The sequence below is a fragment of the Narcine bancroftii genome, chromosome 12, assembly GCF_036971445.1.
Source record: "Narcine bancroftii isolate sNarBan1 chromosome 12, sNarBan1.hap1, whole genome shotgun sequence".
NCBI classification, from domain to species: Eukaryota; Metazoa; Chordata; class Chondrichthyes; order Torpediniformes; family Narcinidae; genus Narcine; species Narcine bancroftii.
The window spans coordinates 14,891,583-14,913,600 of record NC_091480.1 but is presented as its reverse complement, the minus strand read 5'-3'; the positions used below and the strand labels follow the sequence as shown (position 1 = coordinate 14,913,600).

The 22,018-nt window shown below is 41.8% G+C and overlaps 1 protein-coding gene across 2 annotated transcripts in view; it reads left to right on the top strand.

Annotated features, from left to right (window-relative positions):
- Positions 1 to 13,872: 13,872 nt before the first annotated feature.
- Positions 13,873 to 22,018, top strand: part of LOC138747579 (Golgi apparatus membrane protein TVP23 homolog A-like) — a 29,283-nt gene continuing 21,137 nt past the window's right edge. The window contains exons 1-2 of one of the 2 annotated variants that reach the window (XM_069906942.1): positions 13,873 to 13,972; positions 14,050 to 14,135. In XM_069906942.1, the coding sequence (XP_069763043.1) occupies positions 13,964 to 13,972; positions 14,050 to 14,135 (95 nt within the window). In that variant the 5' untranslated portion in view covers positions 13,873 to 13,963. The remainder of the gene's footprint in view (positions 13,973 to 14,049; positions 14,136 to 22,018) is intronic. The other variant, XM_069906941.1, reaches the window with a different exon arrangement.

Below are 22,018 nucleotides of genomic sequence, written 5' to 3'. Positions count from 1 at the left end.
ATGCAGCAAAACCAAAGCTTCTCTGTTTTGAAACTAAAATTGCGAACAAATCAAAATAAAAGGGGAAAGGGTTTTTACAGTGAAATCTGACGTGAGATTAGATTTTTTTTCCTTTACAAGACCATATTATGCTAACTATTAATACAATAGTTCATCTAATACAAAATTCTATAATATTTCACCTTTCTCATTTATATCTTTCCCCATTATTGTACATTTGTCTCCCAATGCCACACCTCAACAGATAGGAGTGGGTATATTGCAGGACTATGAGATTTTATGATTATTTGGTAATTTTATTACATTAGATTGTGTTATATTTTTGGCAGAAATTAATATAGTGCAAAATGTATCCAATGCTCTGCTATTTAGAAGATAAAGAAAAACCAAGTGGTAAACTAAAGCCAAAGCCACTCAAGTTTGAAGATCCAAACTGTATGAACTATGTGGGTACAAGACATTTTTATTTTGCTTTTCATGTGTCTTTCAGGTCATTGCAAAGCAATTTACAGTCAGTGAATAATGAAGCCCACCATTTTATATTTTTATCTATCTCTCTCTTGGTTCGTGCCTATTTACAAGTGGTGAAATAATCAGTCACTGGGCTGCCATTGTCTTCTGCTCATTCTTAATTGCAGTTCAGAAGGAATGAAGTGAGGTGCCTTGACCAACTGCAGTACTCCCACGGTGCTTTTGGATGGAGACTGCCAGGATTTAGACCCCATGAGAACGAAGGAACAAATGATGAGGGCAATCCGTTAAACAGGAAACCCAGAACCCAAATTCCACACACCATCCACAAAGAACAGAACAGTAATAAATGGATAACTTGTTAATTATAGCAATGAGTTTGGGATAGATTTTGACTGGCTAGCAATAAAATTTCAACAGTCTCTCAGACTCATGGAATCAAAGAGTTTTACAGCACTTCAGCTCAAGTTGTCCATGCTGACAAAGTTATCTCCCTCAGCTGATCCCATTTGCCCACATTTGGTCCATCCTCCTCTAAACATTTGGCCCAGGATTTTCCTGTCTAAATGTATGTGAAGCTTTGCAATTCTCCCCCCATCCCACCCCCTCAGGCAGCTTGTTGCACATACCTGTGTGAAAACAGTGACCCTCAGATCATAGAAATCTTTCCCCTCTCACCTTAGATCTATGCCCCCTAATTTTAGTCACCCTGACCCTGGGGAAAGGACTTTGACTAAGCCCTTCATGATTTTACATACCTCTAGAGTCAATCCTCAGACTCTGCTCCAGGGAGAAAAATCGTATCCTGTCCAGACTTGCACTATAACTCAAACCCAGCAGTCCCAGTGACATCCTTGTGAATCTTTTCTGCACTTTTTCTCAGATTAAAAATGTTTTCCTGTAGCTGGATGACCAAAATTTCCCTATTCTTTAAAAATACTACCTTGGGATTTTAGCACCTTGGTTTCTTATGTCAGCATTGCTGCCTCTCAGATGATGATCATAACTTATTGTCAAGAACATGTCGCAAAAATGCATTGTTTTGCAGCACAATATCATAATCCAAATATTGCTATAAAATTACATTAAAAAATAAATCAATTAGTGCAAAAATCAGAGAGAATGAGGTAGTGTCTATGATTCATTGTCTGTTTAGAAACCTGATGGCGGAGGGGAAGAAGCTGACCTTGTGCCGCTGGGTGTTCGGCTTCAGGCTCCTGGACCTCCTTCCTGATGGTAGCAGTGTGAAGAGGGCACGGCCTGGGTGGTGAGGGTCCTTGAGGATAGAGGCTTCTTTCTTCGGACACCGTCTCTTGTAGATGTCTACGATGGAGTGGAGACCGATGCCTGTGATGATGGTGGCTGAGTTAACAACTCTCTGGAGTATTTTCCTGGCCTATGCATTGGCACCTCCATACCAGACAGTGATGGAACCAGTCAGAATGCTCTTCCCGGTACACCTGTAGAAATTTGCAAGAGTCTTTGGAGACATACCAAATCTCCTCACCAAGTATAGCTGCTGGTAAGCCTTCTTCATGATTGCATCGACATCATGGATGCCTCAAGACTGATCCTCAGAGATGTTGACACCAGGAACTTGAAGCTCTTAACCCTTTTTTGTGCTGACCCCCTCGATGAGGTCTGGTTTGTGTTCTCCAGATTTCACCTTCCTGAAGTCCACAATCAGTTCCTAACATTGAGTGCAAGGTGGCTGTTGCGACACTGCTCATCTAGCTGATCTATCTCCCTCATGTCCGCTTCCTCATTGACGTCAGTGATTCTGCTGACGACCATGATGCCATCAGCAAATTTGAAGAGAGCATTTGAATTGTAGCCCTGCCTCCATTTTGTCCAAGATACAACTCTCTCAAAGTAGATGCAAAGAAGGTTCATAGTCATGCACGTCTGAAGTACGTGCAAAATGTGGCGGAGCTGCTGCCACAGAGTTCAATCTGATCTCCCGTGCTGTCTGCCTGGAGTTTATGGTTTGCCCACAAGATCATGTAGATATCCTCCAGGTGCTCCGATTTCCTCCCATATCCCAAACACAGGAGTTGGGGGGGTTAATTAGCCTGGGTGGGAGGATTATGACCAGGGGTGCAGTGATGCGCACTCCGGCACCTCACGGGGCTCCTCAGGGACCTCATAGGGCCACTCCGAGCAGCGGCAGCACCCCCACCCCCACTGCTGAGCACTATCCTCAATTATAGAATGCCAAATACAACATGGCAGCCACCAAGGGCAAGTCTCACAAGACCTCCTTGTCTCCATTTTTGGTGAGCTCTGGCACCTAAAATATTTGCACTAATGTGGTGATATGTAATGACACCACTAGGTCACCAGGGGTCATCCCAGTGACCTTGTATATAAAGCAGCCCAGAGCTACAGTCTAGCCTTCCAGGTTCGTCTTGCAGAGAGACAAAGCCTCTTAGTGTACATATTAGTTTATTAAAGCTGTCTTATACTCGCACTGCTGGTGTGGTTATTGTCAGTACAACTATACCCTTGAATATGATGTAAATGTGGGTAGAGTAAAATGGGTGTTTGATGATCGGTGTGGACAGTGGGCCAAAAGATGATTATTTGATGCATGGATTTATGACTCTACTTTGTACATATTTTGGGAGAGCTCCAGCTACGCCAAACATTGTATTTAGAGCAAATAGCATAAAAAAATTGATTAACAAAAGCCTTTGAGGGTAATTGCAGATATTTGAGGAATAAACTTGATGATCCATATTTCTAAATGAGCTGGGGGGCCTTGGGCCTTAAAAAATGTGGGATGTTTACTTTTCATAAACTTAATTCAGGATTGCACTGGGACTTTACATTCAGTCTAAATGGGAAATGAAAAATACAAAATTAAATGGGTTTTAAATTGGCCATACAAAATATCAGTTCCTCAAAGGTCATGGCGTCACTTCCCCACAACCAACTTATGTAATCTGCCAAACTTTCAAACAGATCCACTTTCAACATTCAATTCCTCCAGCTGACCTGTTCTCTCCCCTTTTGCTTCTCAATTCAAACAAGCATTTTTGTTCCCCCAACTTCTTCTTTCGTTCAAATCCTCCATTTCCCACCCCCACTCCTGTGCACCAGGAAGAACCCAAAAAAAAAGGATCCCAATACAAAACATGCCATGGATCCTGCCAGACCAGTGGCTCATCTGGGTTTGCTGCAAGTAGAACCCAGCTCTTGGTTTGGGGTAATATCCAATCTCCCTTCAACATCTCCTCAGTACATACTCGTGGTCTTCCCATCCCCTGTCCACAACTGATGTTGCAACTCTCCTTCCCCTCTCATTCAGTGCTGATATTAAACCTCTATTCTAAACCAAGAATCCAGTTCTTACCACTCTTCCTCCTAAATCAAGTTTCTCCACACTTTTTCCCGATTTCTTTCTTATATTTATTCCCAACTGTTTCTTTCCTCATTATTTCATTGTTCTTCTTCTCCCCAGTGCTTCATTCCCCATTTATTTTTTTCCTACAACTCTTCTCCTCCACCTTCTCTCTCAGGATCATTTGTTTCCAACTGCTACTAATAACACTGGACAACAATTTCACCCTCTCCCACCAAAAAAAGGTTTGCTTCCTGAAAACAAATTTAGGTATTATGATAGATGACTTCAGATTTGCTGTATCATGTAGAAAGTTGGAAAAACATTAAGTTTTATCAAATTTAGCATAATGATGCTGACATATTGCACTCGATAAATGTTTTGCCTGATTTTTGTTTGTACTCGGCATCTGATGCCTCTCATGTCAGTGTTCCATGATGGATTCCAGTTGCTCCGATATCACTTTTCCATTGTCGTAATATCCTGGTGAAGCCTTTCACCATGTTTGTCACTGACTGCACCAAGATCAGCGGGGAAGAAGTCCAAGTGCAGATGCAGAAAATGAATTTTCAAAGACATGTTAGCCAGGATCTAACTTTAGGGGGAGCGAGCACATAAAAAAGGTGCCATGACACATACTAGATGGTGAGTCAGTGGTTGAATGGCGGGCTGCACTGATTTTTTTCAGGGACAGGGCGCCAGACAGACCGGGGTGGGGCACAACACATGCCAAATAATTTTAAATTCATTGCACATTTTTATTTTGTATTTATCACTAACTTCTTATCATGTTGAAAGCCAAGGAGAAATAAATACCTTTGGAGCTCTTCCTCCCCAGATGCCAGCGGCCAGGCTGCTCCCTGGACCACATTTTTCGAAAGTGGTGCCTTAATGAACTGTCTCCTCACTGCTCAGTCTCCCGTGATACACTGGCCCTAGCTTTGCCACTGCCTATAATGTACAAGGGCAGGAGTCTGGTCTTGTCAACTGCAGCAGCAGTGAGGTCTTGTTCAGAAGTGAGAGAGTGTAAAATTATTGTCTATTATCACCAATGTCCCACTGTGGACAGAGGAGCAAATGGAAAATTAAGAGGAGTAATTATCCAATTTCATGCAATAGTTCTATAAGGAGGCACAGTAGCAGAAGAACAATCCAAATTTCCAGTTTGCTCCAGTACGATCCAGTGATCATGGGGGGAAATCAGATGTGGAGAGGGTAAGCAAGTGTGTGTTCTTGGGAGTCACCATCTTGGAAGATCTATCCTGGACCTATCATGCTAATGGCATCATGAAGAAAGCACACCAGCACCTCTACTTCCTCAGGAGTCACCAGCTGCATAGCCAAGAAAGCCCAGCAGTCGCCTCTACTTCCTGCAAAGGCTGAGCAAAGTCCACCTCCCACCCTCACAACATTCGACAGAGGACGTATCGAGAGCATACTGGTTTGGAAGCCGTACCACCTCGGACCACAAGACCCTGCAGAGGATCGTGAAGTCGACAGAAAAGACCATTGGGGAACCTCTTCCTAGCAAGAAGTTTTTGCACTACCACTACCCACAGGGAAAAGAACTTCAGAATTGTATATAATGTCATATATATACTCATTAAATAAATCTGAAATCTCATTCCAACTACCTCGATAGGTCCAAAAGGTGGTAGAAGAGAGAGTCTCCTGAATACACATTCTGTGTTAGCTGATACACTCCAAGGGGGAAATATCAATCACAGATACTTCAGTCCATTTTTTGAATAAAACTAATATATAGTTATGGGTTTGAAGAGACAATGATTTTGAATAGTACAGAATAATTTGGGTAATGAGCAAACAAGACAAAAGCTGAGGGTATTGACTTTCAAAGTTGAGCAATTTTGGGAAATGAATTGGCCTAAATAAATTCTCTTCGAATTGTAAGCTTAAACATCCTTGTTGGACCGTCCGTTTTATTTGCTTCTCTTGCCTGTAACTTTACACCATTGCCTGCAGATTTTCCTCATTCTCCAGTTCTTTCTTTATTCACATCTGGAAACCAGGTACTTGATTTATGAACCATTCACAGAACTAACTCACACTCCTTCTTTCCACTGCCTTCTGGAACTTTCCTCACCCAACCAAAACCAGCAGTTACTCTCATTAACCATATATAGGAGCAGAAGGAGGCCACTCGGCTCATCGAGGCCACTCCGCTATTCAAGCTGACTCATTCTCCCACTGCAGGAAGGGCCGAAAAGCGAGAGTGTGGACTCTGGAGGCAGGTCCGAACAGATCATCCAACGCAAGGGGTTTCCCTCAATGCTTTAACCATCCCAAATTTGAAAAAAACCCATTCCTTTCTCCCATAGAGGTAACCACGCCAAGGGAACAACTGTTATCCACAACCAACATACAAACGTTGCACCTTCCCAAATGTCCAACATTCTGGCTTGAAGATATATTGTCACTAGATCCAAACTCCCTAACATAGTGAGGCATCTGTAACTAGTAAGACTGAAACCATTCAGCAAGGTGTTTGCCAGCATCTCAAGAACAATTTCGAATGAGCAATATTTTCTGGTTTTGTCAGTCTTCTGCATGTTCCCATAAGTTCATCTTTAAAAATAGCCATTTCGTTGAACTTTTGTCACAAATTCTCATAAGAACATTGAAAGAATAACTAAACGTTGTCTTCTTCTGTTGGATAAGAAAACACAGATTGAGAATCCAAGCCTCAGTTTAAAGGGTGGCATCAACCCTGGGTTGAATTCTGCATCAGCAATTAGGAGCTAGTTTCGGGATATGGTTGTTTTTTACCCCCCTTATCTTATCTCAGGCGAGTGAGGAAATTGTTTAAAAAAATGCATAGTCTCAATTGATCACGCCAATAAATTGGTTAATTATCTCCAATAAACGGGTTAATTATTTCCAAGCACTCACCTGTGCCTCGTTAGAAACGACCGTGCACATCAGTCTGTTTGCAGTGTCCTTATTCAATAGTTCACTTTACAAAAAAAAACATATTCAAAAGTTGTTCTATCCACATAATTCGGAAGTGTACTGTTCTTTTTGAGCTTCAGTTGCCATTAATTTTGAGCTGATCATGTATCAAACTAACAGCTCACCCTAATCATTTCACCACCAGGCTCACCTTGTTCTCTGCTGCCCCAGGATTCATGCCCTGTGCTATGTGAGGCATCCAAATGTCTTGCTTCGGACAGCATGTAATGTTGGGAAGTGGGCTGGGTTCTGTCAGCTGCAGAAAACACCCTCTGAGCTCTTGTTCAACCATTATTGGGCTGTAAGTATTTGTGCATCTGTGTATTCCAAGGCAGTTGAAGGGATTCCCCAAATTGGACAACTCGGTGGTTCAGGGCCCAATCCAATTTTACTCATCAGACAGTATTTAACTCCTCGTCTGCATTTTGTAGCAATAAAAATAAAGCCTTGTGGTAAAGGATCTTTAAAACAAAACTTCAAAGTTAGTAGAATTTTGAGAATATTTCAGGAACCTGTTTTTTTTTTTGGGGGGGGGGGAAACTGGTCAAGCCCACGACAAAATAGAGACCCGAGTTAAACAGAAAAGTCTGCAGACCCTGCTATTATAGTTAATACACAAAAGTGTTGGAGAAACTCAGCAGGTCTCGCAGCGTCCAATGGAGGCAAAGATATATAACCAACGTTCCTGGCCTGAGCCCTTCGTCAGCGACCAAAGAAAAATGGAGGAGAGAAGGAGCAAGGGGATGCTGTGAAGACATAAGTGGACAGAGATGGGAGGGCAGGAGAGAAAAGCTGAGAATGGATTGAGGGAGGGGGTAGCTCTGTGAATGTGGATGCGGCCCATCAAACTCCATCTTCACACTTTTAAGGTGACACTGAAAATCCAGTCCCAACAGTACAGCAGCGCAAAGCTGCGACATTACTATTAGTCTAAAGTCTTTATATTCAGTATCCCACACCATTAGAGTCACTACACGGGAGCCCCGGACGCCCACTGTGTGGGACCTGGATGCCAAGGAGATCTTCCGGTTCACCAGCAGTACGGTGAGTGAAAAACGCTGCACTGTGTCCGGGAGGATGAAGTTCTCCATGCTTCCACTATCCAATAAGCAACTCATCGTATGGTCATTCCTTTGGGTTAGGAGAGGAGGGAGAGAGAGAAAGGAGAGAGGGGAAAGGCAAAAGAGAGAGGGATGGATACAGAGGAATGGAGAGAAAGAGAGAATGACAGGGAGAATCGAGGTGGTGGGAGGGCAGATATGTATGGAGGGATCACTGTGTATGTCTGGAACAGAGATTTTGAGCAAAATGGTGGGAAGTTGGGCACAGCTGACTGCCTACTGGTGTTTCAGGGAGTCATCCCACCAGGGAAGTTAGGAGTAGTCAATGAACTGAGGTGTGTGAGGAAGTGAAGCAGCTCCTCTCACCTATCAGTCCATCAGAGCCTAGTGCTACTCCACTCACTCCCCAGAACTCTCGGAAGGATAATAACCGACGGTTGAAGAGGGGAAGCAGCCAATTCATTATAGGAGTAACACCACTTTTAATGGCTGGTCTAAACTGATTTTAAAAAGTATGAAAAATTTTGTGTGGTTCCAGATATGACTCCTCTACTATAAAACATCTGCAACTTCTTGCTATAATTCTTTGAAGTTGCAACTAAAAGTTCGCGAGGAGTTTCTGGGGATTTTTCCAACGGTGGAAATAAATTCAGGTGGCCTTTCATCACAAATAATTCAATGCAATGGGTTGCAAATGCATATATCGGTGCAATTAGAATTTCTCTGCAGGCAACTGCGTGATCTAAAATTTACTGCCAAAATGATACTGTTTAATTTGCATCGTAGACTAAGAAATTCCGCATTTAAAAAGCTTCTTTCGTGATCCAAGACATCTTAAAGAGTATTATAAGAAGAAAGTATTTCTGAAAAACTGATTCTGTTATAATGAAAGACAAAAGTGCTTACTTAATCTCAGCAAGCGCCCACAGGAATACATTTAGATCTCTGAAAGAAACTAAAATTAAACTGGCTCTACCGACTCAACATATGTGTAAGTAAATTCACGGTGAAGAAAAAGGTAACAATTCTGCAAGATAATTAATAAATACAAAACAGTGGCGCGACCTGAGATGCAGACTGCTGGAGAACAGGGAACGGAGATGCGGCACTCCCCCCCTCCCCCCCCCCCACCAGGTCTAACTGTCTAGGCTCTATACCGACTACTGTCAGCTCCTGGCAGGCTTTAAATGGCCTGGTTTTATTTAAAAATACTGTGACCGCAGGGTCTGGACCCAAGATGGTGGCACCTATGTCAGCAGCTGCCACGAGGGGTTCCGGACTCTGGGAAAGCACAGCACCAGAAAATGGGGGAACACTCCCTGTTTGAGAAGGAGAAGGAGAGGAGATGACCCATGGGACAGTGTCCAGGATCGACACCAGAGTGTTAGCGGGGAGTGGGAGGATTGGGTAACCACATGGGGGCATACACTTCTGCTCTAAAACTCATTCAGCAGGGGTGGGGGGGAGTGGTCCTGGCAGTGCCTACTTGCCTCCATGTGCTGCTGTGGTCGCACTCCCCCCCGCCACTGTTAAATGTGGTGCCATATATAATATGCACGTGGCCCACATTATAACACAATTTCCCTTCTGATGTCACGAACGTAAGTATTTTTCCTTTTCTATTTCAGTTTGTCTTTCATTTAGAGAACAGGTATGTCTTAATATTAAAAATATATTTTAATTTAAAAGGTTTTGTGCTGAAGGCTTGGTCTGTGGGTGGGTGCATCACTGTGCGTGGTTGGGGGCAGGCACAAGACCTCAGATGAAGGGGTGATGGCTGCGAATGCCCCCCCCACCCTGGCTCTGACATCAATGGTGACCACAGCGCTGGAGCAGTGAGGAGTTCTGCGGATGAAGAACACACTGGTGGTGGGATGTTGGCAACTCGAGGCAAGGAACCCACCCAGGCTGCAGGCAACTGCAGTTAAAGGATTCACACTGGGCTGAGGACTGCTGGGGATTGGCTTGAGTCTGGCTGAAGGGGTACTAGATATTGGAACTGGGATGGAAGAGCGCGCTGAGGGTGAAGATGCCCTGATCGTGTCGGAGGTTCGGATCTGGAGCTAAGGCTGCTGATGGTTTGGACTGGACTCTGGGTGGCTGTGGGGGCTGCAGGAGCACTGGAGGCGAATGTATGGACACACTGACTCTGAGGGGACTCTCATTTGTTTCTCTTTGATTGTAAGAGGTGCTTCGGGTAATTTCTGTCCAAGACAAAGCTCTCTGCCTTATGGCAGACTAAGCAAATTCCGTGTAATATTGCACCCTTTATTACATGACAAAAAAGGAATATTGAATCTTGAATTTCTATCCAAACTTCTTTAAGGAAACAGGCAAGAATATTATCCTTTTTCATTGTATAATCCTTTCCCTGAAGACCAACTCCCTCTCTATTGTTAAAGCTGCTCATGAGAGGAGTTCAGTTATTCTTTAGCTAAGTGACTTCTACTTTGCATTGAGTATCACCTCCTGATATGTCCCATCGAACTTTGACCTTCCACTGAACATCAGTGCTTGAACCTCCAGTCACTTTCTCATTTCCTTGGGAAATTTTTAATAAATACATAGTTGCTTGTAACTCAGTAATGTGATTTTTAATTATCTTTTTAAATTCATATAATCCATTAATACAGTTTTTAAATGTCTCTGTAAACTATTGAAGACACCAAAGGAGGTTCTGGAAGCACCGTGGCCTTGGGTTCCTCAGTCTGCAGCTGGTCGCTAAGTGAAACCGCTCTGCGTTGGCAGAGAGTAATGGAGCTGTGGGATCTGAGTACCGGGACTTGGATTGGCAAAGGTTCCTGGTTCCGATGATGAGCAGGGCTGACAAAGAACCTCAGGTGCTGATAGGCTTCCTAATCATATTGAAAGTTTGGCACTTGCATGTCTAGAACTTGGGTTCACCACTGTGCAGCTATGGATGCTCTGGGAGTGCAGGCAGCTTTGGAGGTAGGCGAAATTCATGGAGCCTTGATGACTCTGAAGGGACTTCCTTCTGCTTTTCTTTCTCTTCTTGGTAGGGGTGCTGGGCTAGTGACACCTCCTTGTCTGCCTTTGTGCTCATGACAATAAAGGAACCTTGAAGAGGCAACTTTCTGTGCAAAGAAATCAATCAAAATGTCAGCAGGTAAGTACCACCAGGTGACGTGTGTGGCTGCCAAGTGTGGGTGGAGGGTCAGATTGTGAGTGATTCAACTCAATATAATAAGTGTTAAACACCTTGAAAGTGTTGTGATGACTATGGAATGTCAGTGTAAATTAGTCGCAAACTGAACATTCTTAGAAAAATTACATCTAAGGAAGTTCTTCTTGGAATGCCTGAGCATTTGATAATGCTCCTCATAAAACATTCTTGGCTGATGTTGTTTATGGGATTAAAGCAGATTACCACTTCAGGAAACTGGTGTCATTGCTCTGAGATAGAAATTCATTCTGTTAGTACCAGATGAATGCCATAACCATTCCACATTGTGTCTTTCTTTGGCTTGGCTTCGCAGACGAAGATTTACGGAGGGGTAAATGTCCACGTCTGCTGCAGGCTCGTTTGTGGCTGACAAGTCCGATGCGGGACAGGCAGACACGGACTCAGCGGTTGCAAGGGAAAATTGGTTGGTTGGGGTTGGGTGTTGGGTTTTTCCTCCTTTGTCTTTTGTCAGTGAGGTGGGCTCTGCGGTCTTCTTCCAAGAAGGTTGCTATTTATACATTTGGTATACCTGTATGAACTTTTGTTCCCGTCACCCCTCTATTGATCTTCAATCCAATAAAACCTCCGTAATAAGTTCCTTACTTTGTTCACTTTCCCCCAATCAGCTACACCTCCATTCTTCTGTAACTTCATCCAGCCTTGTAATTTTCTGGGAATTCTGTGCTCCACCAACTTTCTCCACATTCCATGTCATCATTGACACCCTTTTAAGTTTTGGAATTTGTACCCTAAATGTTTCCGCCTTCGTCTCTACACTAAAACGCGCACGCACACATACTCTTCAAAGTAATGATGCTCGGTGGTTCTTTTTATTTCCATCTGAGAATAGAAGGATGTTGCGTTAGCATTCATCTGAATGAGAATAATTTCTTCAGCACTGCACTGGGTTGGCAGTCTTGATTTTTAGTGTATGGACAGGGGCATCACTAGGGTTGGTGTCACCCGATGCGGTAATTCATGGTGTCACCACCCCCCGGCCCCCCACTCCTGGATTTTCTCCCATACCAGACCATAGAGAATGCTTAGTAATAATATTACTCTAATTCCCGTATATCTCTGAATGTAATGGCAATGGTAGTGATTTACATAGTTTCATGTGGTTAAAGTGAACATTTGGTCAGAAAACAATAGAATTTGAAATAAAACTGTTTAAGAACTACATCAAAGTTATGTTTATTTTAATGTTAAACTTTATTGTTACGTGAGATATGAAAATTTGACAAGAGCAGCAACCATAAAAACATCATATAACCATATAACCATTCATGGAGCGGAAACAGGCCATGTCGGCCTTTCGAGTCCGCACCGGTTCAATAGAACAATTCCACTAGCTCAAACCTCCCGCTCTCTGCCAATAACCCTCCAAACCCCCACCCCCTCACCTCCATGTACACATCCAACCTTCTCTGAAATGACAGAAGGGACCGTGCTGCAACTATCTCATTCGGAAGATCTTTTCCCTGATCTATCCAGAACCCCGTGCAAGTGGTCTCTAAACATCCTCCACTTAACCATATAACCACTTACAGCACAGAGCAGGCCAGTTCAGCCCTACTAGTCCATGCCGTAGCAAATCCCCACCCTCCTAGTCCCACTGACCAGCACCCAGTCCATACCCCTCTAGTCCCCTCCTATCCATGTAACGATCCAGTCTTTCCTTAAATGTAACCAATGATCCCGCCTCGACCACGTCTCCCGGAAGCTCATTCCACATCCCCACCATCCTCTGCGTAAAGAAATTTCCCCTCATGTTCCCCTTATAATTTTCCCCCTTCAATCTGAAACCATGTCCTCTAGTTTGAATCTCCCCCTTTCTTAATTGAAAAAGCCTATCCACATTTACTATGTCTGTCCCTTTTAAAATCTTAAACACCTCTATCAAGTCCCCTCTCAATCTCCTACGCTTTTTCTTTGCTTTTCCCAGAGAACGTGTGAAAAATGCTAAGAGTTTGTCAAATGTGCCCAGGAAAGTTTCCTAAATCAAGGTACCAACTAGAGAGAGGGCAATACTAGATCTCATGAGGGAATGAGACAGGGCAGAAGTATGTGGTAGAGAACACTTTGGATCCAGTGATCATAATGCAATTAGTTTCAAGATAATTATGGATCAGCAGCAACAAAAACAACAGCAGGTGCAGACGAAACCACATGATTCAAAGCATCGTTGCAATTTGGTAATAATGACCGGAGGTTCAAAAAAGTAAATGAGCAGAGAGTTTTAGCCTTGTAGGTATACATGCAAGTGGGCTTCCAGAAAATGTTTTTCTTGTTATAACTACGGGCATTTTTACTTAAAATAAAAAATAAATTTCTGCTGTCACACCACACAAATAAAAATTATAGATATTTTGGTATCACCCCCTCTGATGGTGCAACCTGGTGTGGTTTGCAACCTCCACACCACCCCAGGGCGTCAGTGTGTGTAGAGCAGCCCTTTGACCCAAGAAAGTGCAAAAATAAATCTCACCTGTGGGATAATCACAGCCTGTGACACCCCACTTGAGGTAGCAGTTGGGGAAAATATGCGAATAGAGATTAGAATTCCCTCAGACTAGTTATTTCCTTGGTATTCCATGATCTGAGATCTGAATTAGCAGGTGGTGGAAGGCTGAGGCTTGGCTGAATCATTGAGGAGGCTATGATCTGGAGATGAACCAGATGGAGGAGGAGCTGCGCACCAGAGGGACTCAGCAGGTGCCGGGGATGCAATTTCGAGCCTGAGCATACCTGAGGAGGGAGGGTTTCAGACCGAAACGTCCACGACCGGTGGCTTTTCCCGCTGAGGGTCCTCCAGCACAGAGTGCAGCTTAACCGGCGGGAATTGAGTGACGCACCGCCCGGAACCAAAGTGAAGAGATCTTGGCGCAGCCGCCGCCCGGACTCATTTAGCAGCTGCACCAGCCTTGGAGAGCGATGAGGCAGGTAAGGAGAGTCCCGGTCTCTTTAATTCATTGTGTCTTTTTTAAAAAAAAAAGCAACGTTGTCGTTATCGTTTCCAGGCGCTGGTGGACGACACCGAGGACGTGTCCCTGGATTTCGGCACCGAGGAGGAGGAGGAGCTGGCGCTGAGGAAGAACAGGATCCGGTAAGGGAGCTCCCCTGGGGCGGGGGGACCCCCGGGCTCCCCGTTTTGAGTTCTGTGTGCCCGATGGAGATGTGGGCCATTCCTGCATTTTGTCAGAGTCCATTCATGCCCACTTGGTTGACTGTGGAATGGTCTAACAAATCATTCAGTTGATGTATTATCCCAACATTTTTTAAAACCAGGAGAGAGTAAAATTGGGTGGACCATCTGTTGAGTTCATTGGGTTCACAGAGAGATGAGTCTGGACACAAGTGTTACAATTGCACATGATTTTTATTAACACGGGAAATAAACAGAACGTTAAATGGTACTCGATCACTATTTCACTTAAGTGACGGTACACTTGACCCATTCACACACAACAAATGGGGACCCTTGCACACACCCAGTTCCCTGACCAATGGGGTTGTGGCTCTCTGCAAGAATTGATCTTTTGCAATACTACGGCTCAGCTTCAAATGCCAGTTTTCTTGCTATCTCGTGTTGAGGCTGGGGGCAGTCTGGCGGGCATAATCCATGTTGTACCTGGAGCACCCTTTTTCTGGGCTGTCGTTTGACAACAGGATGCCATTCCTGCTCGCATTCTCTTTAAATGGGTGCTATAAGTGTCGTGATGGATCCCTGTAATGATAGTCAGGGGAGTTGGGACTGAAAATTAGTCAATTTGTGGTTTTTTTAAAAAAATCAAAGCTCCTGAAGCCCCCACCCCATGAGGTATTTGTTTCTGTTAATGGGAGGGCTGGGGCGATGCTGTCAATGTTAAATGAAATGAAAGTATATACAATATTTCCTGCTAGTGTGTAATCTGCAACATAGTGACTGTGATCTGTAACGTTGTAATTAAAAGATGAAATTACAATTTCCTGAGTGTGCTGTGAGACATTAAGCAGAGTAGATTCCACAGCTCAGGTGCAAAAGAAAAGGTCTATTACAAAGCCTTTTCTTGGAGGTACATAAAAAGGATATGGTTGAATATCCAGTGTTGAGGTTTAGATTTCCATGGCAACAGCTCTCACTGAGAGCTCTGCATAATAAGTGACAGTGTCCTGTTGGTTGTGGTAACCGTGCTGACTGAAATCAGCGATGGTATCGCAGCAGTCTATATATTGCATTGAAGTGATCCTGCAGGGGAGGTGCGTGGAATTTTTCACTCCCTCTTGGAGTGTTTGTTAGTATGGTAGAATATTAATACAGTTTCTCCAGGGAACGGAACCCACAGAGTGCTTCCTGGTCCCTGAGCAACTAACTCTCCCTTTCTAGGTGGACCTTGCGGCTGCTGCACCCATATCCTTTCAGACTCCTCAGGGTTAAGAAGGTCAATTTTTGATGTGGCCAAATGTCTAGAAAGCGAAACCTACCCCCCCCACCCCGAGCAGAGGGGTGTGAATTGAGATGGTCCATTGTTTCTTGCAGCATCCTGAGCCACCCCTTGAGCGTGTTGTCAGGTGTCAATGTGCATATCGTTTGCTTTTTTTTTATAATTTTTTATTTTTCACACTGTGAACCATATCAACTGAAATATATACAAACATTTCTCATTAAATATACACAGTGGCATTTTCTCCCATTTTTGCCCCCCTTCCCACCCACCTCCAAACTAATAAATATTCAATGTATACAAAACAATAAAACCATAAAACAATGTCTTCACACAATGAAAAATAAACAAGAAAAATGTGTCATCTACTTTTACATACTGGATCAAGTCGTTTTGTCGTCTTATCATTTTAGGGAGTGGAGGTCCGAGGCAAGCTCTCTCTGTTATGTTCCATGTATGGTTCCCAAATTTGTTCAAATAATGTGACTTTATTTTTTAAATTGTATGTTATTTTTTCCAATGGAATACATTTATTCATTTCCTTGTACCATTGCTGTATTCTCAGGCTCTCTTCCATTTTCCAAGTTGACATTATACATTTTTTTGCTGCTGCTAAGGCTATCATAATAAATCTTTTTTGCGCTTTATCCAATTTGAGGCCTAATTCTCTACTTCTTGTGTTACTTAAAAGAAAGATCTCTGGATTTGTTGGTATGTTATTTTTTGTAATTTTATTTAATATCTGATTTAGATCTTCCCAAAACAAATTCACTTTCGTACATGCCCAAATTGCATGTATTGTTGTTCCCATTACCTTCTTACAGCGAAAACATCTATCTGATAATGTTGGATCCCATTCTTTTAACTTTTGAGGCGTGATATATAACCTGTGTATCCAATTGTACTGTATCATGCGTAATCTTGTGTTTATTGTATTCTTCATAGTTCCAGAACATAACTTTTCCCATGTTTCATTTTTTATCTTTAAGTTTAAATCCTTTTCCCACTTTTGTTTAGGTTTGTAGCTTATTTCATCATTTTCTTTATCTTGCAGCTTAATGTACATGTTTGTTATTAATCTTGTAATTATTATTGTGTCTGTAATCACATATTCAAAGCTGCTTCCTTCTGGAAGCAGTTTCCCAATTTATCCTTTAAATAAGCTTTCAGTTGATGATATGCAAACATTGTACCATGAGTGTACAATATTTGTACTTCAACTGTTCAAATATTAATAAATTATTTCCCACAAGACAATTTTCTATTCTTTTGATTCCTTTTCTCTCCCATTCTCTAAAGGAAAGGTTATCTACTGTAAAAGGAATCAGTGGGTTTTGTGTCAATAGCAATTTTGGTATTTGGCAATTTGTTTTTTTCCTTTCTAAGTGGATATTCTTCTATATATTAAGTAAATGATGCAATACTGATAAGCTTTTATATTGCATCAGCTTTTCATCCCACTTATAAAGTATATGTTCCGGTACCACCTTCCTTATTTTATCTAGTTCTATCTTAGTCCAATCTGGTTTTTCCCTCGTCTGGTAAAAATCTGATAAATACCTTAATTGTATGGCTCTATAATAATTTTTAAAGTTTGGTAACTGCAATCCACCTTGGTTATACCTCTCTGTTAATTTATCTAACGTTACCCTCGGTTTCCCCCCTTTCCACAAGAATTTCCTCATTATTCTCTTTAGTTCATTAAAGAATTTCTCTGTTAAGGGAATTGGTAACGTTTGAAATAAGTATTGTATCCTTGGGAAAACATTCATTTTAATGCAATTTACCCTCCCTATCTTTGTTAACGGTAATTCTTTCCAATGTTCTAAGTCTTCCTGCAATTTCTTTATTCGTGGCTGATAATTTAGTCTGTACAAGTAGCTTAAATTTTTATCAAACCTGATCCCTAGGGATCGGATTGCTTGTGCTTGCCATTTAAATGGTGATTCTTTTTTAAATTCTGTATAGTCTGCGTTACTCATTGGCATCACTTCACTTTTATTTGCGTTGATCTTGTACCATGATATTTCTCCATATTCCTTCAATTTCTAATGTTATTTATATTTCTGGTTCTGTTAGGTATACTATGATGTCATCTGCAAATAAGCTGATTTTATACTCCTCCTCCTTTATTTTTATCCCTTTTATTTTATTTTCTGTTCTAATCAGTTCTGCCAATGGTTCTATTGCTAAGGCGAACAATGAGGGGGATAATGGACATCTCTGTCTAGTTGACCTACTTAATTTAAATTGGCTCGATACATATCCATTTACTGTTTCCTTCGCCAACGGTCCATTATACAATGCTTTAATCCAATTAATATATTTTTCCGATAGAATGAACCTCTGTAATACTTTAAATAAATAGTTCCACTCTATTCTGTCAAAGGCTTTTTCTGCGTCTAAAGCAACAGCCACTGTTGGCTTCTTATTTCCTTGAACTGCATGAATCAGATTAATAAGTTTACAGACATATCCGCTGTTCTTCTTTTCTTAATAAATTCAGTTTGATCTTGCTTTACTATTTTTGGCACACAATCGGCCAATCTGTTTGCTAATAATTTCGCTGTTATCTTATAATCTGAGTTAAGTAGAGATATTGGTCCATATGATGCTGGTGTTAATGGATCCTTCTCCTTTGGTATTACTGTAATTATTGCTGTCTTACATGAATCAGGCAAGTTTTGTGTTTCTTCGATCTGGTTCATTACTTCCAGGAAAGGAGGAATTAATAACTCTTTTAATGTTTTATAGAATTCTATTGGGAATCCATCCTCTCCTGGTGTTTTATTGTTTGACAGCTTTTTTAATATATCCTATACTTCCTCTATTTCAAATAGTTTTATTAGTTTGTTTTGTTCCTCTCTTTGCAATTTTGGCAGTTCAATTTTAGCTAAAAACTCTTCTATTTCATCATCTTTCCCCTCGTTCTCAGTTTTCATTAATCTCTATTGGGTTATATGTAATTTGTTTGTCCTTTTTCCTTGATGCCAATAGAGTTCTTTTAGCTTGTTCTGTTTTAAGTTGCCAGGCTAATATTTTGTGTTTTTTCCTCCCAGTTCATAATACTTTTGCTTTATTTTCATAATGTTCTTCTCCACCTTGTACGTTTGTAATGTTTCATATTTTAATTTTTTGTCCGCCAATTCTCTTTTTTGTTACATCTTCCCTTTTTACTAGTTCCTTTTCTGTACTTACTATCTCCCTTTCCAACTGCTCTATTTCCTGATTGTTGTCCTTTTTCATCTTAGTTACATAACTTATTATCTGCCCTCTAATGAAGGCTTTCATTACATCCCATAATATAAATTTGACCTCACTGATTCTGTAATTATTTCAAAATATGTTTTAAATTGGTGTTCAATAAACTCTCTAAATTCCTGCATTTTAAGTAGCATGAAGTTTAACCTCCATCTATATGTTCTTGGTGGGATGTCCTCCAGTTCTATTGCTAATAACAGGGGTGAATGATCAGATAGTAGTCTAGCTTTATACTCAGTTTTCCTAACTCTCCCTTGAATATGGGCCGACAACAAAATCATATCAATCCTTGAGTATGTTTTATGCCTACTTGAATAATATGAATATTCCTTCTCTCTTGGGTGTTGCCTCCTCCAGATATCAATAAGTTTCATTTCCTGCATTGATTTAATCATAAATTTGGCTACTTTATTCTTTTTGCTTGTCTTTTGTCCAGTTTTACCCAACATTGGATCCAAATTAAGGTTAAAACCCCCTCCTATCAATATATTCCCTTGCGTATCTACAATCTTCAAAAAAATATCCTGCATAAACTTTTGATCCTCCTCATTAGGTGCATATATATTGAGCAAATTCCAAAATTCTGAGTATATCTGGCACTTTAACAGTACATACCTCCCTACTGGATCTATTATTTTCTCCTCTACCTTTGATTGGTACATTTTTATTAATTAATATTGCTACACCTCTAGCTTTTGAATTATATGATGCTGCCGCTACATGTCCTACCCAGTCTCTCTTTAATTTATTATGTTCCACTTCAGTTAGATGCATTTCCTGCACAAATGCTATATCTATTTTTTTCTTTTTTCAGGTAAATTTAATAGCCTCTTCCTTTTAATTTGGTTATGTATTTCATTAATGTTTATAGTCACATAGTTCAACGTGGCCATCTTGTATCTTGTTTACACCTCATTTCCACTTCCTCACCACCTTTATCTCCCTTTTCCCCATTTTCATCTGTTTTCCCTTTTTAAACTCCAATGTATGACAACACATTTAAAACATAAAATACTCCAACAATTCCCACACTCAATATTACCTTAACCCCAAATGACCCCCTTCCTCTCTGAGTTGCCCCTTATTCCTTGCCGGGCAACCACAACTTCCTTTTCCATTTGGATTGTGATCTTGCTCACAATCATCAACTGATTTCGCAGTGACGGTTATTCTCTTCTCCACCCCCCCCCCCCCACCCCAACCCCCCAGAAAACAATTTTTATTTTACACATATAACAAAGCTCTCCCTTTTTTTCCCCTTACTTCCTTCCTTCCCTTCTCTTTTCTCTCTTTAGTTCTTTACATGTACATTGTTTTTACATCTTTATATATACTTTATCGGCGTTCTTCATTCTTATTACATCTCCTTCTGTCCATTAAACACTCTGCGAATTCTTGTGCTTCCTCCAGATCCGAGAACAAACTGTTTTGCTCCCCGGGTATAAATATTTTAAGCACGGCTGGATGTCTTAACATGAATTTATAACCTTTTTTCCATAGGATCGATTTTGCTATATTAAACTCCTTCCTCTTTGAGTTCAAAATTTATGTCTGGGTAAAAAAAATATTTTTTGAATTTTGTATTCTAATGGTTTATTGTCTTCCCTAATTTTATTCCTTGCCCGCTCCAGAATATTTTCTCTTGTATATCTCAAAAATTTTACTAAGATGTATCTGTTGTTTTGGGGCCAGTACTCCATGTGCCCTTTCTATTTCCATTTCTTCCTGCATTTCTGACATTCCCAGGACCTTCAGGATCCATTCTTTTATAAATTCCTTCATATCTGTGCTGCCTTCATCTTCCTTCAGGCCCACTATTTTTATGTTGTTTCTCCTACTATAATTTTCCATCATATAAATTTTCTGACCTCACAACTCTTGTGTCTCTTTAATTTTTTGTCACTTCCAATTTTCCTCTTAAGTCGTTGACTTCCATTTCTACAGCTGTTTCTTGTTCTACCACATTTTCTACTCTTTTCCCTATTTCTGTATTGACTAGTTCTAATCTTTGCATTTTATCTTCTGTTCTTTCATTTTTCTTTTAGTTGCACTAAATTCGAATGACAACCATTCTTTTAGTGATCTCATTTGTTCTTCATAAAAAGCTTTATATTCTGTACATCTGTTTTACTTTCTATTTCTCTGTGAAGATCTTGGTCGTCTTCTTCTCTTCTTTATCTATCTCTTCTGATTTTCCTGATGAGTTGCTTGTATCACTTTGTCGGACCTCCCCTTCTAGGCTGTTCATCTGTCGGGCTGCCTGCAGCTGCTCCTCTTGCCGTTCACCCCGTCGGCTTTCTTCCTCACCTGGTACCTCACTCCCTCTCCTGCCACCTTCCTCATCTTCCAGCTGAGAGCCCTTGTGTCAGGCATCCCTCAGCTGGTTGCGCTGTGGTGGCTCGCTCCTCGGCTGAACCCCCCTCCCGTCGGTGTTTTCTTTTACCTTGTGCGACTACGGCTCAGCTTCAAATACTCCTGACATGTGCGACTCCTCTTGCATGCAAAGTTGCGCGCTTTTGTTTGGCTCAGAGAGCCATTTTTGCAATCCACTGGTCAGGGGGGGGTGGGGGGGTAGGGGGTCGCAACTCCACAGGGCCGGCACCAACCTCGGAGAACGGACGTTCTTCGCCACCACAGCTCCCCATTCCTTCGTGCAGGTAAGGCCTTCTTTCTTTTCCTGTGACTTTTCTTTTTTTTTTCCCATTTTTACTTTTTCCTTCTTGGGTGCCGCCTTCTTTCTCTTCTCTGACTCAGCCTCTGCAAAGTCATCAACCACACATCCTCATCTCCTGACCATGCATCTCTCCTCTCTTTGCATGGGTAGACATACCAGCCAGATCGGGTTGTCTGAAGCTGCCATGCTTTGACCAGCTGGCAGGTAGCTTTAGTGTATTTTGTTGCTATGCAGCTTATGCATGCCCTAACCTCGTTTATTGCCTCCCACAGGGACCTGTGCTCGATTGTCAGGGGTTTTATTGTTCATCTTTCTGAACACTCTGCTTAACTCCCACGTGATATCCCACTGGCACTTCAGTACTAGTAGCCATAGGGCTTCCCCACCACTCCCCCCAGCCCCAAGAAACCCCAACTCTTCTTGAAGAGAGACTACGTGGTGCCCTATCTTCTTTATGTGGGGGTCCAACCTGTCGACCCAGTTGTCTGGCTTGCCAGCCATGCCACCAAACAGCTGAACCCCTGGCGGTCAACAGACCACCTGCGGATTTTATACTCCGACCCTGGGTCCCTTTCCTATTTGTGGGCTGCCTTCTGCTGCACACCTTGGTGAGCAGTCCACAATCAACCA